This window comes from Mizuhopecten yessoensis, unplaced genomic scaffold, assembly GCF_002113885.1.
Source record: "Mizuhopecten yessoensis strain PY_sf001 unplaced genomic scaffold, ASM211388v2 scaffold8261, whole genome shotgun sequence".
Classification (NCBI taxonomy): domain Eukaryota; kingdom Metazoa; phylum Mollusca; class Bivalvia; order Pectinida; family Pectinidae; genus Mizuhopecten; species Mizuhopecten yessoensis.
The window spans coordinates 58,648-77,349 of record NW_018407459.1 but is presented as its reverse complement, the minus strand read 5'-3'; the positions used below and the strand labels follow the sequence as shown (position 1 = coordinate 77,349).

Sequence of the window (18,702 nt, the reverse complement as noted above, 5' to 3'; positions counted from 1 at the left end):
TGTGAGACATAAAACAGTAAGTCACTTTGACACACACTTATCGCGCCATCGATTCACCTCCTTGTTTACATGTAAATGTTTACATTGTTTACCTGTGGTTGTTTACCTTTGATTGTTTACCTGCGTTCCTGTATAGGTGATTGGTCAACAAAAAGCAAGTTAATCGTTACATTTAGCACGTGTCAACATAATCGGTTTGACCAATATTGACTGTGTTGTTTTCCAATCGACAGGAGCACAATTCTAGGAATCCGTGACACTGCAGTAGAAAACATGTCCATGATTATCAAAATATTGATTAATTACCGTCACCTGTGCTTATTGTCAATTTAGAAGTCCACTGTGTTGTAAAAGTTTCATACTCTAAATACTTTGGATATAGTAGCGGGATTTTTTCCCCACTTTATTCTTCAATAAATAATTAAATATATTTCTTGATATTGAAATAGAATTGCGTAAGGAAGCACATGCATAATCTGAAATAAATTTAGATCACTTATTGAAATTTGTTGGCAATGTTGTTTTGTATACTTATGGCAATGTTTAATTTCTGTCTTTAAATTTCAACCGAAATTGACATAACATACATCGTTGTTATTGTGTGCTAGTTTGGGCGGAAATATCGTTTATATTTTATATTTTAGATAACAAGATAAACATGGTACGGTATTACAGTGTCAAGTTACAAGATACCAAGCTGGAGCGTACAGCACCGTAAATGTCGGACTAATTTGCATACATAGAATGCAAACATTCAATTTTTTAAATACAAAAATGTATCACAATAAAGAAAATATTCATGTGAAATTTAATTTTGATAAATTTAGTTACTTAATTTCGATAACAATATATTTGCGCGAATACTGGTATGTTTACCACAAATACAAAATAATGCATATTTATACAGCATACACGTGATACATATTCATACATGTACGTACTTGAATTTCTTCACTGGTGTAATCAGTTATATGCAGTACAATTCCCAAATACACGTTTGAGATAACACTATCTTTGAAATGTTTATTACTTTTGAAACGTGATTTTTAAATGAAAATTTAAGAAATTTACCTCGGCTCAACTACAACTAAAAGAGCCGTCCAAATAGAATAAAAGCACTGTCTACATAACGAATCTTTATCTGTTTATTCCATCAGTTGTAAAGCTCAATAATACAGGTAATATTTTACAAACATATACAATATATATATTACATAACATTAATGTAGATGGACATTGTCGTTATCATCAGCTATACAGCGACCGAAGTGATTCATTCCTTGAATTAATATCCTAACACCTAAACATAAAAATTCATTGGGGGAAATTCTTTAATTGGAGTAAAATACAGTGTCAGTTTTCATAACAATTTCAGTCCGATGTTTAATTTATACGAGCTATTTTTTACTCGGACAGTCACTGCTAGACGGGCCATACGTACTGTTATTTTTGTCAGGGAAAATATTCAATTTTAATTCCCACATCATTACTATTTTTCAGCAGAGATGCGCCTATAAAATAAAATTAAAGAAAACAGGAACACTTATAATAGCGATCTAACAATGAGTTATACAGCAGATATAATTCTTTAAGATGCAAAGTTGAAAGAACAAAATTATCATGTAAAACTCTCATTCTCAAATAAATCCTCTACCGTGATAATATGGATAATGCCGACATTTACGGAGACAAAATACATTTTTGAAAACTCTGAAGATCGGCCGTAACAAAAGAACGCTTTAATGTTATCTCTCAAGAAATTGTGGACGTTCATGATTTCTTGAAGATCCCCGTATCATTCTCAGAAATCAAACACCACTTTCTAAATTTGATTTTATATCAATATTTATCAAAAAAACATATAACTAGCTTTGAATAAAATCACGTTCAATATATAATTCATATAATAAATTGTGGTGTGTAACGTATACGCGACGTGCCTACTTTGTCCGCGTTAGAAAAGTGACACAGCTCGTCTTCCGCTAGCCCGCTAACATGATTTGTCGGATAAAACAGAAAATGCATCAATATTGGACATATACACCAAAAATATGAATAATTGAAATGTGGGTGGAGTCAAGCAATATCCCTCTGATCAGCGATTGGTTAGCTCTCACGGGTGGCTGCCTCTTTAGACACGACACAGAGAGAATTCATTGGGTCTTCCTAAAATTGCTATAGGGTATGTCTGCTGAATCGCCTATTACGGGGATCTTTAAGATTACGTTCTGTGAGTAAGCGCTGAATGGATAGTCGTTAACACTACACAATTAAACAGATACATACACAAGTGAAGGAAACCTGATCGTCCAAACCTCTCCCTGTAATCCTCTCAAGTTGGTGACGTGATACTGTTAGTTTACAGGTTTTCCCTGGCCGGACAAGACTTATTCCGAACTGACCGGAAAAGTCGGGAACGTTACATGTGAGGGTTTGCGGAGTGTCTGTGATAGCTTTCTTTGCCAAGCGTTAGACAGGTGTTCTCCGGAGACACACAGGGACATAAGACGAAGAAGCGTCAGTTTAAGACATTGTGGTGTGTTAAGGTGTAGGACACAGCGCCATGCAGCACTTTCCTTATCATTATACGCCGGAACACCTGGCCTGTCTCAGGAACTACCAGATAGGACTTCTGGCCGCTTCCGCACCGACATCTTCCTCCTTGTTCACAATCGAGAACATCTTGTCTCCACGAACTCCTCAGCCACAGCAGCCGCCTCAGCAGCCGACCCGACGATTCGCCCCACACACCTTCCCTAACCTCTCGCCCCTCCATAGGGACTATCTCGGTAAGATTACTACTTATCTACGCACAGATCGCACGCAAACAATGTTTTCAGTGCAGAATAACCAGAAAAAGATTAGCGGTTAAAATCTACGGATTCTAGAAAACCGCAAATCACTGCTAATTGTTTTATTGTGTTCATAGAAATCTGTTCACGAGAAATGCTGAAATTCTGAGTCTCTTTTAGAAAAAATATAGTTATCAACACTTTTGGCATTGCTGTCGATGTACCTTTTAGAAAATGCTTGAAAATTGGATTGTACAACTATGTTATGCTTTTTGAAATAATTTTAAATCATCTTTCAATTCTAAATGTATGTTATATTGCTTGGTGTTATTCTATGCTTAAGTTGATGTTTATGTGATTGACCTAACTTGTGCTGTGTATATTTGGTTGATTTTTAATTGATTAACCTGTGTATTAACCTAACTAATCATGTTTATATAAGGATTATCTTTAAGTTATTACACTAACGTGTGTTGTGTATATTGTGTTTATTTTGAAGAGACTAAATTGTACAGTGTATAGTGGGAGGATATTTAAGTAATTAAGTCAACTGATGCTGTGTATATTATGTTGATGTCTAAGTATTTACCCTTTATTGTTTTTCAGTACGATACCACTATCCTTTCCATGGTATCTTTAACTCACTGGATATCGAGAAATTGGGACAGAAGCGGAAGAGACGACACAGGACTATCTTTACCGAGGAACAGCTGGAGATGCTTGAAGGAACCTTCCAGAAAACCCACTACCCAGACGTCCTTCTTCGGGAGGAGCTGGCCATGAAGGTGGAACTAAAGGAGGAGAGGGTCGAGGTGAGCCCGAGGGGGGGGGGGGGGGGGGGGGCCCGGGGGGGGGGGGGGGGACGGGATTGGTGCGAGATGGTGTCAGAATGGGACGGGTCAGGGCAGAATAAACTAAAAATCAATTTTCGAAAAAGTCTCCAACAAGAATTCAACATGATCGAGTTTATTGTTCACAATTCATATGATATAAATTTCCGTCTATGGTTTCCTTGAACTGAAATCAGCAAAGGTTAGTGTGATATTTCTATGGTTTTAATATACTAGACAGATTGACATAACTGGGACGCAGACATTGTCTTTTGTCCATAAATGCGAATTTCCTTCTAAGCTGTAGACACTTGTGAATCAAAGTTTATGGCAATTTCAAAAATACAATATATCAAATAATATAATAAACCTTAGAAATATTCAAATTGGAAAACATTAAGGATATTATGATAATGTTTTATAATATTTACAGCCCGATTTGAGTATAACACTCTCATAAGTTTATGAAATACAAAAGCTGAGACCGCAAAAGGATTTTTATTTTCAATTTTCTTAAAACATATTTAACTGCATTTTCATTATAGATTCTAACATATATATATTATGTTTATAAATTAGCTACTTATGAAAATTTTCACTTAGATAATTCTTTTATCCATGTAAGTTAATGCAGCTTTTGTAAATTCGTGGAGGATTTCTTTAAATTTGCTACTCGCGGAACATTTTTGAGTCATTTTCACAAATAAATAACGATAACGTATATATTAGATTTAAAAACTAATATGACCTTTCCAGGTTACTAAATGTCGAATAAGATATTTTTTTAAAATATTTGAATGGGTTCAGAGGGCTCAGTTCCACATCCAAACGTGTAATGTAACAGTTTAATACACCGACATTTCATCATTAACATCCTAAATAGCCTGTAGATAATAAGGTTGCTAAAACGTTTCAACATCATAAATAAAAATATTTCTACGGTAACGAATGCAAACTCTTTATGCAGATGTGTAAATAAGATGATAAATTGTCATTTTGAGTCTCAAATGTGTGCGATTTTTTTTTCCAAATCTAATTTATAATTCTATATGCGACTAAAGTGTTATTTTAATATCTGAAATATGTAGTTACTTTTTCAATCTCGTTTGATACATTTATAACGATGTATTAAATTCAGATATAAAGGAATGTTGAGCGTTATGAGAGTGTAGTTTGTTAGTCGAGTCACTTAATAACTATTCATCTTTCTCCGACATACAAGCCGTAAGGCTGTACTGGGACCCTCGTCTCTAAACTTTCCATCAAATATGATTTTATGTACTTATCAAAATAAATCTTAACCGTGCAAGTCTTTCGCGTTAGCATAAGGGATTTGCGAGGGGCTATTAGCGCCGGTGACTTTACCCACTGGTCGAGAAGAGGGTCATTTGTGTATCTCCATATACGTGTTGAATTACTGATATTATCTCCAAAACATTCCCACTATATATTTTCATATTTACCGTGTAGAATAGAGATTCTGTTAAGCATTAAAAGACCAATAAACACTGTGAAGATTCCAGTGATAGAAAGATTGTAAGGATTTAAAAAATCACGCAAGGATGATTTTAGATTCAATGGTGAAATTTTAAAAGCCTTTAAATTTTAAAATTATGATATGTTTTACGATCAAACAGTTGGTATGTACACCAAATAGCTTTGAAGTTTGACGCGCTTGCCACACAATGAGTGTGTATGTGTGATGGCGTGTTCCTCCTGGCCACACTCAGTTACACGTCCACATCCTCGACACGGGTACTAGAGATTACATCCAAACTCCTACTAACTTAATGAAATATGTAGCCTATCTGATGAGGCCTATCTGATCACCCTATTACGTAGTACTCATAGCGAATCATCTATTACGTACCTTATAGGTTCATCCAGGTAAATTTTACCTGTAATTAAGGCCAGAGGAAAACAGATATTGGACAGGTTTCTCAGATGAAAATTCAATATTTGGAAAGTTTAAAGTTTTAAATTAGCTCGTTATGACTTAAGTGTTTGACGATTCTACCTGATTTATATTAGAATTAAAGCGAATTGCTAGTTCGTGATGCTAACATAGTAATAATATAATACTTACCTAGGATTTACAATGACAGTTTATTCCTGTTGTATTTATTTGAGAATTCAACACGAGCAAATGTTTTTATATAAGCAGAAAACTGTTAAAAAGCGTTCGGAAGCAATGAAACTGCTTTTCTGAAATTTTTAGAAATATTTTAAATTATTTGAGTAATTTATAAGATGTAAAACTTGTTTATAGGACATGTTAAACTGTGAGTAACATAGGGTTCTTTTTAGTGTCCGTATCTTACTCCCGTCTCTTCTAATAAGTTTATGCATAAATATCAAACAGTTTTCTTGGAATGATCAAATAAAAAGTCAACAATAATGCTAACCATCTAAAGAAAAGAAAATTGGTTTAATATGTGATGTAGCTCATATCCTGTTAAATAAAGCAATTTTTTATTCACCTTAAGGTTTCGAAAATGTCTTATTTCTTGAACTTTTGAATACTAATTTAGATAATCCTTAGATGAAATATAATAGCATTATAGACATTATAGTTTATCGCAATACATAACAATCAAAAGGTTTGTGGTATTAGAGCTTTATTATGTCTCCATACCAATCTGTTATATACGAGTGCAGCTTATCCAGAAACTAAATGGATTTATGCATATACATTATAGTACAATAATGTATGATATTTACCTGTAATGAAAGGACTTGGCGGTCCTAGATGTAGATTAAAATGTCTTTATACATTCTGGTACGCAGTAAGTCCTACATATTAATAAAGGGTACTAGGTCTAGATCAAATTAGTTCTCTAAAAATGGAACTTACCAATATACCTAGAATGACAAGAACGAAAATGTGTGGCCCGATATTTACATTGAATTAGGTCCATATACAGACTGTTATACCGATTTACCTTGTATGCTAATCAAAGGAATTGATAATCTATGTGATACATTAAATATCTGTCTGTATGGCAATCCAGCACAACAATATTAATATACCAATATACCTTATATAGTAAACAAGGGAATTGGCGGAACCCAATCTTCATAAAATATGCCAATCTAGTATACATAATGTCTATATACTATCTGGCATTAAAACATGTCTATATACTATCTAGTATTAAACATGTCTATATACACTATCTGGTATTTAAACATGTCTATATACTATCTAGTGTTAAGATATATCTATATGCCATGTAGTTTTAAAACATGTCTTTTTACTATTTAGTATTTAAACATGTCTATATACCATCTGGTATTAAAACACGTCTATATACCATCTGGTATTTAAACACGTCTATATACCCTCTAGTATTAAAATCTGTCTATATACTTTCTGGTATTTAAACAAGTCTATTTACTATCTAGTATTTAAACATGTCTTTATACTATCTAGTATTAAAACACGTCTATATACCATCTGGTATTAAAACACGTCTATATACCATTTGGTATTAAAACACGTCTATAAACCATCTAGTATTAAAACACGTCTATATACCATCTGGTATTAAAACACGTCTATATACCCTCTAGTATTAAAACACGTCTATATAAATGTACCATCTGGTATTAAAACACGTCTATATACCCTCTAGTATTAAAACACGTCTATATACTATCTAGTATTAAAACACGTCTATATACTATCTAGTATTAAAACATGTCTATATACTCTGTTTAGTGCCAAAGTGTGTCTATACACAGTTTGGTTTACCAATAAACTTACATATTAATCAAGGGGTTTGATTATACAAACTCTGTCGTAACTTAACAACTCGCCTAAGGTTTGAGAACTCTTGTCAATGCGTTCACACTCAGTCACATTTGTATAAAATCTGTGTCAGTGCAGTTGGGACATAACTAAGAAAGAGGTAAATATTTTAAAATAGTTCCACTGTTCAGTTCCACTGTTAGATATAGTCAGCACCAAATTTTTACTGAAAATTATTTTTACATATTTGTTGACGTTATATTTGATAAAATGTATTATAAAGACATATCTTCTTCAAAATATCTTTGATATTTTTGACATAATTAATTAGTATATATTTGTGTGACTTGATAACGGACTACAGGGTTATTTACTTATTATGTATTATAACATTTTATATCCTGTTTTAAATTTCGACGCTTTTCGCTTGATATTTGTGAGTTAATTCGATATTCATAAATATCGATGGTCCGCGACAAGAAATAATAACATATACTGAATACTGTTTTAAAAGAGCCATTTCCTCCATACGTCACAGCTACCGGACTCAGAGCTTAGAGCCTTGCTGTTATCAAAATGTTCATGAGAAAGTATCCAATGCTTGAGTATAAACATAATGCTTACCTATATGGGTTGATTTCTGCAAATTATGCTCTTTTCACTGCATTGACAACTTAAACCATGAATAATATGTCTTTGTTTTATTCTTTGAAATTCATACGTTTCCTGGTCATGCTTAGGGGTGACTCTATTTTCTTAAGTTTCTCCACAAGCTCCAGGCAAGCACAGTTCGCAAAAGTATAGGTGATGAAGAGTTTTTATATAATTTATGCTTTTATATATGTATTTCATGAACATGAACGCTAAGTTATATGTATAGAGATATTAGAGAGGAATGCTACTGTTGTGAGCTGACGTTTTATGGCAAGTTATTGTGACATGGAGAAGTACACTATTTTAAGTTGTATTAGTACACTTGTAGATTTCAGTGTACAATGTATAAATATTTTTACATTCAACTATGAGGCCGTTTTGCAGGTGTTGTGATGGGTTATTTTTTGTGAATAGAAAGTAACAAGTTATATCTTGTTATTATGAAGTGACCCAGTTTAAAATATTGTATAAATAAATCTGAAAAATTCAGAAATCTGATCAGATTATTTTTTTCAATATTTGCAGTCATCACATTCTAGTAATGATTATCTATGTTTTTTGTCATGGTTGGTTTTGGACAAAAAGTTTCAAAACATGAACTATAAAGTTTATAAGGTTTTGCAAATCTATGCAAATGGGTGCTGTTTTCAAAAGTGTCAGTACATCACCGCTTTGGAAAATTGACCAAAACCAAACTTGACACAAAATAGATAAACATTATTGGAATGTTCAGTAAATAATTCGTATTAATTCATAATAACTTTCAGTTGGTAATGTTTCTGTTACTATCAATAAACAAAACCATCAAATTAAACATTTAAGGTAGGGTGCACCAATGATAACAGAATGTTTGTTAAATCTTGGAGCAAGTGTATCTGAAGATCTTATTAACAGAAAAAATATAGAGTGCTTAAATTGAAGGAAAAAAACTTCAAAATCATAATTGATTTAAATATCTGTAAAAAGCCCGAATATAAGACATACCAGTTGTAAATTAACACATTGGCTGTATTAAAAGAAGCAGAAAATATATATCTGAAATGTCAGTATTTAAAGCTATTTTACACTAGTTCACGTCCAAAACGAATAAAAGCTGTTTTTGAATTGAAATATAAAAACATAAAAACATTTCTATAACATTTATTGTAAAGTTAATATTCATGTTCACATTCATTTCATATGAAAATAAATACGTAAAATTATTTTTTTGTGCAGAAAGTGTTAAGGATTTATTGTGCTTTTCCCGATGGTTTTAATTACGGATTTATATTTCCATATCAGCATCATAAAAGAAACAATTGCCACTGACCTTTTTGTTATACATATTCTTAACATACCATACAAAATAAGATATTTCGAAAAAGTGACAATTGTTTTTAATGGTATGATAGACTTACAAGGAAACAATTATATCCTGTTGCTTGTTGTGTCCTTAGCTGTTATATTTAAATAAATTCCCATTTGTTTATGGCCTTATAGTGCTGTAAAATTGTCTACAATGCTTAGACTTTTGCACAGACTTACTCAATTTTGATATAGTTAATGCCTTACTTATATTTAAAGTGATTATTTTCATGTGTAAATACAGGACGGTATTTTTACATTGCTTCTCGTGAAGGAAAAGTTGAAAGTATTTGATGATAATGAAGATATATTTATTTTTGGAACTTAAAGCAGTTAATTATCTAAATACTTCAAGATGCTTTTATAGTGAAACAGAAATGTACCTCAAATGTTAATTGATAATATGATTAAGTCTTCATTCAATTGATGACGTCGGTCAAGAGTGGACCACAAGAATAAGTTCTCGAGACTGTGATTATTAAGGGTATTGCAATTTATAGAGAATAGTCCTTTTTCTCGTACCCTTTTGTGATTTTTTATTCTACTTTAATACCATGTCGCTTATCTATTATTTCTTTTAAAGAATTTTGAAATTGTCAAATGACGTCACTTTGTTATGACGCTACGCTTGAAGCGTGATATTACGTCCTGATCTAATTATAACATTGTGCGAAAAGAGTTCCATTCCAGTTTTGATTAATGTATAAAATATGTCAATCAATTTGAACTATATTCAAATACATAATTCCAGTTTCCTTTTTATGTTAACAGGAGTTTTATGTGAGTTTTTGTTTTGTTTCCGGTAAACGAGACAATTACTTCAATATGATCCGTTCATCGGGTAGCAGTTAACAATCATTTTCAATCATACCTTGTAAAGGAATTCATATGACGTATTTACGACTGTGTTTGCTATAACTTGTATCCATTGAAAACTATTTAGAACATGCCTAAGTAAATATAATGGCAATTACAAATTGGATGACGTAATCATGAACAACTCAATAATAACATACATGCTCACCATTATGTTATATACAAACACCAGGAAATTATTTTGTATAACATGGACACGATATAACACGATCGTAATAAAACTATAAATAGACTGATGTAAATAATAATATTTCGACCAGACTCATACTAATGATCTTTCATAAAACTATATCATTGCGACATCAATGGATAGTTTGGTCAGCAGTGAATCTCCTTTACGGTTTCGTATGTCTATCGTATCTATAACAAAACTCTTGAGAGGAAGTTATGCCTTTCGTCTATGTTGACATGCCTATGGAGACACGTGTTACATGCTTAGGTAGTAGGTATTGATTTGTGTGAGGAATAACAGCAATTTAAATCATATGACATCTAGATCATAAATAGGTAATGTTCATCCCGTATTACTAATACTCGGGATCCCATCAAACCAAACTCACAGTATGCTAATCATGTTTAACGTCTGATCATGTATTCATGACGATCATATTAACTAATATAGAATACGGATAGGCCCATTGAGGTGCTAGGGTACAGTACCAAATGGGTTCTAAGTGCCTGTGTATTACTAGGAAAGTGTCCCTTATATAGTTTCAAATCAACCACTCGAGGTCAGGAATCATTTCCATTTTATATTATTGAACAAAGTGATGTTTCCATAAAAAAATTAACAAAAAGCTAACAAAATGAGAGGTCGAACAATAGCGAAGTGCAACTGTTTTCCGTTATTAGAACATAGTAAATAATGAGGGCGTTTAAAAGAAATAATATGCACATAAAAGATAAGTTCAATATGTTATGTCAAAAATTAAAATAGAAGACAAATAATTCAGCGTCAATAAATATTTTAAAATATATTAAAGATACCAATAAGGAACCGAGGGGTCACCAAACAAATGGGAATATATAATGCACCAACAATAACCCACACGTGTATATCAGAAGATAATTTATTCAAATTAACGTTCCATTAAAATGCAGTAAGTGTTTTGGACTAAAGGACATAGGTAGATTGACCCATGCACCATGCACCGGTTGAATATGAGTTGATACAAATGTATATTGTTAGAGGAAAAAGAGAAGACTTAAATTAAGCAATTCGTATGTTTTAACATGACACCTGAAATAGGACACCTGATATATAAAATTTTCCATAAATCTTGCAAATATGAAGAAACGTTTAAGCAATAACCAACACAAACTATCGGTACGTAACTTGAATCTGGATCTAGTCGTGGACATAAGACTTCTACATCAAAGATGATGTGTAAGAGTAGACCGTCCTATCTGGTAAATCACTCAGGTAGACGAGATATAAACACAAACCTCTCTATTACAGACGGGGATGTTAACAGGTTAATCTGGCAATGAAAGGTAGTAATATTTCCCATATTCATCTTTCTTTTTTTTTAATTTGAAATGTTTTCAAGTCATTTTTATGTACTAAAAGAAACATTTAAACTAATTTGATTATATATCAACATGGGAAAAGTATCTTTAAGTTATTTCTAACAAAATTTCGGATATAAACCAAAACTGTATCAATAGGATAATATATTAATTTGATGATTTTGTTGATACATCTGTGTAAGGTTATATATATAATATATATATCAAAACAATATTTTTCGAGATATATATTGTGTAATTTATATTATATCTTTTTTTAAAAAGTATCATATAACATAACTTATATATTTTATGAAATACAGTTAGACACTACGTTATGAATAATGTTAAGCTGGCCTGCCGTACTGGTTGTCAATAGGACGTTATCTATTTTTCATTGATATGTACATGTATACCTATATAATTTCTCCACTTCTTCAAATGTACCTTTCTATAAATTTTCGTTATAATATCTCGAGAGCAGATATAAGTCACATTGGCCTGATTTTTATTTTCCACATAAAGCAAAATCATCAAATGTTTAACTTTGTTTTCAAGATTGAGATGAATACAAAATATATTAACAAACTTTTTATTAATTTTTGATCAGAGAAAAATTACAGATCACGAAAGAACACATACATTTGATTAAATTTTGCCTTAATAGTTTCTATAAAATGATTAGAGGTCACATTTGTCTGGGTATAAGAATATAAAAAATAAGGATATAAAAAAACCCAGCTGGCATTAGTATTTCGTTGCTAGTAGAATGAAAATCGGGTCATATACCATTTTAAAATTATTAGCATAAACGATGAGTGATCACCGTTGCAAAACGGAAAAGTATTTACTCAAGCATTGATTTAAATGTCTTTTGATAAAGTTTTAATACTCAGGCATATGATAAATAAGATTATAGACAATCCAGTAGAAACATTTCACATATAATTGAAATCGTTAAACCGTTGAAATAGTAGCCTGGCAAGGTAGTTTTAGATGCGATAAAACACGTGATGAAGAAATCATATGCTAATAATTATATTATTAAACATCACATTCATTTTAAATGCACAAAGCCAGAAACAGAAAAAGATATCTTCTGTAAAATGCTAGTTTCAAACAATTAGTTGCGCATGTATGAGATAGGTTGTTCCGCTTGCAATTATTTCATTTTATTTATCTTTCGATATGTTCATTTTTTTTATTTTTTTTTTTATCTTAAATGGCAAGGCTATCTCTACCGTAAAAATCCCGAGTTACAAGCAGTGCTATTTAAAGACTTTATTTAATTTAAAACATTGTATCAATACAAAAATGAACAAAAGAAAAAGAAAGCATCATTTTATCTTCTAACAGATTTCCACATTTTTTATGTAATGTAATCAAAACTTTTATATATTTTATATGTAGATGCAACTATCATTGCAAAATCCTGTCTTACTTTGCTTCTATAACCTTTAACGTATTAATGTCGTTCCTAAAAAGCGTTATATTCGTGCATTCGTTTAAAAAATAAGATACAAAAAAATACGGTTAAAATGAATATGGGTTTGAGATCATGCAATATTTTATTTTCTAGATTCGCTATTTTCATACCCAAAATAAGTTGAATTTGAAATAAATACTTATATCACAGACTCTGGAAGACATCGACAAACAAATATGCTTAAACAATGTTTCATCTCGATCATTCATACGCAGATATGATAATATGCCGAGCAGGATGATTATTTCGTCTTGGAACTAAACAATTAGTTTAATTTAGTTAGACTATCACAAGCTATCAATATACATACTAATTTGTCTGTCAGTGATGACAAGCTAACTAAAAACATTTTCTTGTATACATGTTAGATAGCAACCCAATCAATACATATGTAATACCACAGACAATGCATTCATCCTCCCTCCAGCATCTGAAGCCAATGTTTACCCGCCACTCCCGCCCGGAGAGGTATGGTGCGAACCGATTAGCATCGGAGGAGATTCCTCCTGCTACCTTAGTTGGATTTCAGTCTGAGTCTTCTATAAGATTATCGAAAAGATAAGAACTATGGAAGGGATTTCCCACAAATATCACCAAGGAACTAACCTGCTTACAGAGAATGTCCCGGTAGAGCTAACCTATTTATCTGATCAACTGCTATCGTTTGTGCGTGCATTGCTTTCTGACATAATGCAATATCATTGTTTAAAGAATTATACGCAAATATTGTCGTCTTCAATTTCGTAATTTCAAAAAGATTTTGATGCTTTTGTAGATAAGGGTCTTACTACCAAACGACTTATCATATCCTAATGTTGTGCGAGGAACACTTGTCGTCTGTTTCATGTATGTTGGAAGTCTATTGGTTTAGTATATCTTGATAATCAATGCCATTGGTTCTCTGTGTTGAAACATGCGTTCCTGTAAAAGAATTATCACTTTGTGTTGGAAGTAAGATTGAATACGGTTATGGCATTTTGACATTTCCCCTATCCAGATTTTCTCTCTATAAAGAATCAGTATATCTTCATTGAATGAGAAATACAAAGTGTGACCACCATATTTAAAAATATTCGGAAAAATAATTTGCAAGATTGACATGAAGAGCGTAAATACTTTTTTTATCTTTTGATTCGCCAGGAACGATTTATAAGTGCACTACCCTTTTTCATGGTAGTTTCAACAAATATATATATTGAATTTAAAACTGTCATTACATGTTTGAGCCGACATTCAATTTTTTGGAAAACGTAGTGTCATCTAAAGATGTTTTTTGTTTGTTTTCAGCTCATATAAACTCTTGTCTGTTGTGATTTTCTAATTAGACCAACTTCCTTATTCCCTGGTGCATAGTGTACCACGATTTGCAATGGTTGATTATCAAAGACAGACAATCATAAAGTAATATGGCTTGGCTAGTGATTCATTTAGAGGAAGACCAAACAATGTGCTTGCTTGTCTGCGTGTTCGTGTGTTCCTTGATTAGCGTCATACCAATATGGTCAATTAGATACGCCAGTTGAAGTTAGTATTACAACATACAATTCTGTAGATGAAGTCTTTAAAACATTGATATTATTTCAATTTCATTAAAGCGCTTGTGTGATGTATCGTGGGTATCTGAGATAGGACAGGGCAAATGTCGAGTGTGTCAAACCGTTACTAGATTGGCTATCTGCGGAAAACATCTAAGCGATACAGATCAGAATCTCACGGACATCTCGTTGAATCTCGTTCAGATTTTTTATTTGCGGGAACTGTCGTCTGCCTGTGATCATTGGCTGTGACAAATGTTGTAGTTATTGCTGCCCAGGCCAGGCTTACCCCTGTGTGTCCTGCTCGCCGCATATCTCAGATAGCGGAGAAAGCCGACACCACCTCTCGTTATATCTGCACCTAGGAATATATTAATTTGAATGGAAGGTCTTTCTAAGGCTATCTACTGAAGAATCAGCCAATGTGTGAAATACTCTTTGCATATTGACTTTCAAATACCGTGGGAGTCAATATATACCATGCATTGGTGGAGTCTCGTGATGTTTAAGAAATACCGGTGCGTCCAGCTGTATCTTTAACTGAATGTGAACATCTATGTCTAATAAAGTATGGAATATATAACAGAAGAAACAATGCTACCGTGTGTATAACGCGTGTAAAGTTTCATACTTGGGATTTTATTTAGAAAATGGATGTAATCAGACTATATAAATAACACAGATTATTATTAAACGATTTTCGGTAAACTCGCACGTGACTGCGTTTCGTATGGTATGTTTCCAAAATTACCCATTATTTATCGCATATGCTGTTATTCTTTGTAATTGGTATCATTTAAATTCTAGAAAACACAAAATCAAATCATTATGAAGACAAACAGGAAAATGAGTCGGGTATAAAACGTGTGGCATTAAGATGTGAGCATCAAAGACACTCTATTCAATCGCCCAGCCATGTACACGTCTTAAAATTGGATAATTACTGAAACCTTCGTGCAGGAGACGTATCCTTAAAGAACACTTGCTACATCAGTAACGACAACGTGTTTTTCCAATAAAATAACGGCATTTATAGCAAAATATATGTAAATGAAAATTGTTATGACGTTCACCTTACATGTTATGCACAACTTAATTTCTACCGGAAGTGCAATTCGGAACTGCAACCATCTTTGCATGCTCCTTATCAATTGGGAAAAGTGTCTCTCTTGTTGAAATAATGTAAACCTTTGATGTTCAAAGCGTTAATGTCTGAACATTTCCTGTTTGCGCTTTATGGTTACTTTGAGGAACATTTCTTGTTAACGCTTGATTCAAATCAGTCTATTCCCACGAATCATGCTGTCTTCTGAGTTGCATTTAAAAGTAACATATGTCCTTGCTTAGCATCCTTAATACGCTCTTCATATATATAAAAAAAACATTCATAAAGTTTATCAAAATAAATAGTTTTTAAATGTATTTCTAATTCTCAATATAACATTGTTCCATTACAGTTTATAACCGTGAAAGGTTAGGATCATTTTACCATTTAATCGGTATGTGACATTTGCTCACCAGTCTGCAATGATACACACGACTGGTCAGCTTATCATAGAATATTGGTATCCTCTGAAATTGTTTCTATACTAACCAGACCTAAACTCAGTATTGAAACTGGTTGCCATTGTTTGGATATCAATGAAACACCGTCTGACAGACCCTTTAACCGACAATGGATGACGACTTTGTATCAAGTTAAATGAGGATTATCCATATGAATAGGTTGATATAGTTCCATAGATATAGATGGTCAGGGATCAATGTCACCAATTACCATAATATTGGTTAATGTATTGTGCTCATTCCGTTGAAATATTGCTAATCTTTTATCATACTGACAGTTCAAATAAAACTTGATCGAATTTCAAATTGTATAAAATGGATATAAGGGATCTATCTGGATTTCGATGTTTTTACTAAACAATATCTTTGATGGGCTGAATACATTACCACTGAATTTAGATAAGATTGCATACAATAAATTGGATTCCGCCATCCAATCATTCATAATTTCGAGCGATGATCCGACATGTGTTGAGGAGTTGCTATAGCAAACACCACGTGTCTAGGGGCGTCCATTATTTCATACTTCTAATGTTATCGACACAGTCACGCATACCACGCAAATCCATGAAATATTAATGGATATATTTCTATTGCTAATGACTAAAGTGCGGATAAAAGAGATTTGGGAATCATAACTGAAATATCTCAAAGCATAAAATCTCCCTAATTCGAATGCAATCCCCCGTGATAGATTCTATCAATGACAGATATGAATTTTAATATACTGTTAGTATGCTTTTATTATTTATTACCTAAATATTTTCTTGAAATTTTGGAATTATTCATGTCAATGGTTTTTATGATTTTGTTTCTAAAGGTTTGGTTTAAGAACCGAAGAGCAAAATGGCGGAAAGTGAAGCGCGAAGACGAAGCCACAAAACAAGGTCATTCTGGATCCAAACCAAAATCCACTATTACGTCAGAGGCACAAAAGGCCCGGATATCAGAAAACGACAGTGGAGATGATAATAACGACGATGATTTAGGCGAAGATATGACGATTTGTGTAGACGACGATTTCAGCACGTCGAGTCCTCTTCAGAGAGAAGAAAATGAAAGTGTTTCTAGTGATGATAATTCTCATTGTGAACATAATGACGCTAACGATGGAGATCACGTGATCGACAAGAAAGACAATGGTGCCACACTAGAAAATGAAAGCTCAAATAGTAGTTCTAATTCTGTTGTACAAAACGACAACGTTTCATTAGAATCACATGAGCGTGTAACTGAGGACGGTCTTATTTCACCAAGATGATATGGAGACGACAGAGAGCCAAAACAAACATCCAAAATTACTATTTAAATATTTGATTATAACGTATGTGCATGTACCGGAGGTGTTCGTACATCACTACCTAAGCACTCCATTAGACGGACGAGGATTTGTTTTGTAACAGGGTACTGCGTCGACAATTGGACATTAGTGGAATTAAGTCAGCGCATTAGTAGGGTTACAGACTGGATTACGACGCGCACCTATTGTAGTGACAATGTGATTCAGTACAGTGCGATGCCTAAGGACAGATGCATCAATGTTTGATGAGTGCTGTATTTTAGCGCGGGCGCCAGAACGTGAACTAGAGATGCTGTATGTTACCTAGTCAATGTTTTGTCATGACTAGTTATTGTTGGCATATTTTAATTCTAGCAAAGACTATATATATAATGTGTAGTAAGAGAAGAGAACAATTCCGGTGCCAGTGAAGGTAGTCACGTGTTGTTGACCCAGATGTATATGTTGTTGTCTTTGAGATGATTACCGTAGGTGTGTCGTTTTAAATATCTCAATGTTTTGTCTAATTGTCATAAATACAATAAAACAGTGATTAGAAATCATCAGGATTTATTTTATGATTTGTAACATACTTTGTTTTACAAGCAAAAGGAAATGAAACGAATATAAAAACGTTATCTTAAGACAACAAAAAATTATACAATACCTGGCAGTCCTAATTTATCATGTATAGATGATGGTTTACAGTAGTATACTTGGATTATATTTAAGACAGTATCAGCCAGGATTCATTCTATTGAATAATAGTGACCTTTGTATAGCATTGACAATCATAGGTTTTTAAACGACATTGCACAGTTATGTGAAAACTTGAAATACAGTAAAACGGTCGACAAAACAGACATGTTTTACAGACTATCACTATCAAATGTTTTTACCAAGCAAGTTCATTATAAATCTGTTATAAGTTTATATACACCCTCAAAATCAGTCGTTAATTTAAAAAAGATTAACGTTATTTTTTCCGAATACTTTGTTAATACTAGATCTGAAATATTCTTATTAGGCGTCAATGTGAACAATTAATTTTCTACATTGACAATAGGACAAAAATATAAT

The 18,702-nt window shown here is 32.7% G+C and overlaps 1 protein-coding gene across 1 annotated transcript; it reads left to right on the top strand.

The window, feature by feature from the left end:
* Nucleotides 1-2,158: 2,158 nt before the first annotated feature.
* On the top strand, nucleotides 2,159-18,185 carry LOC110455545 (visual system homeobox 1-like). Its single transcript, XM_021505733.1, has 3 exons — nucleotides 2,159-2,789; nucleotides 3,399-3,604; nucleotides 17,164-18,185. The coding sequence occupies exons 1-3, from the start codon at nucleotides 2,564-2,566 to the stop codon at nucleotides 17,602-17,604; spliced, it is 873 nt and encodes a 290-aa protein (XP_021361408.1). The 5' UTR covers nucleotides 2,159-2,563; the 3' UTR covers nucleotides 17,605-18,185.
* Nucleotides 18,186-18,702: the final 517 nt, after the last annotated feature.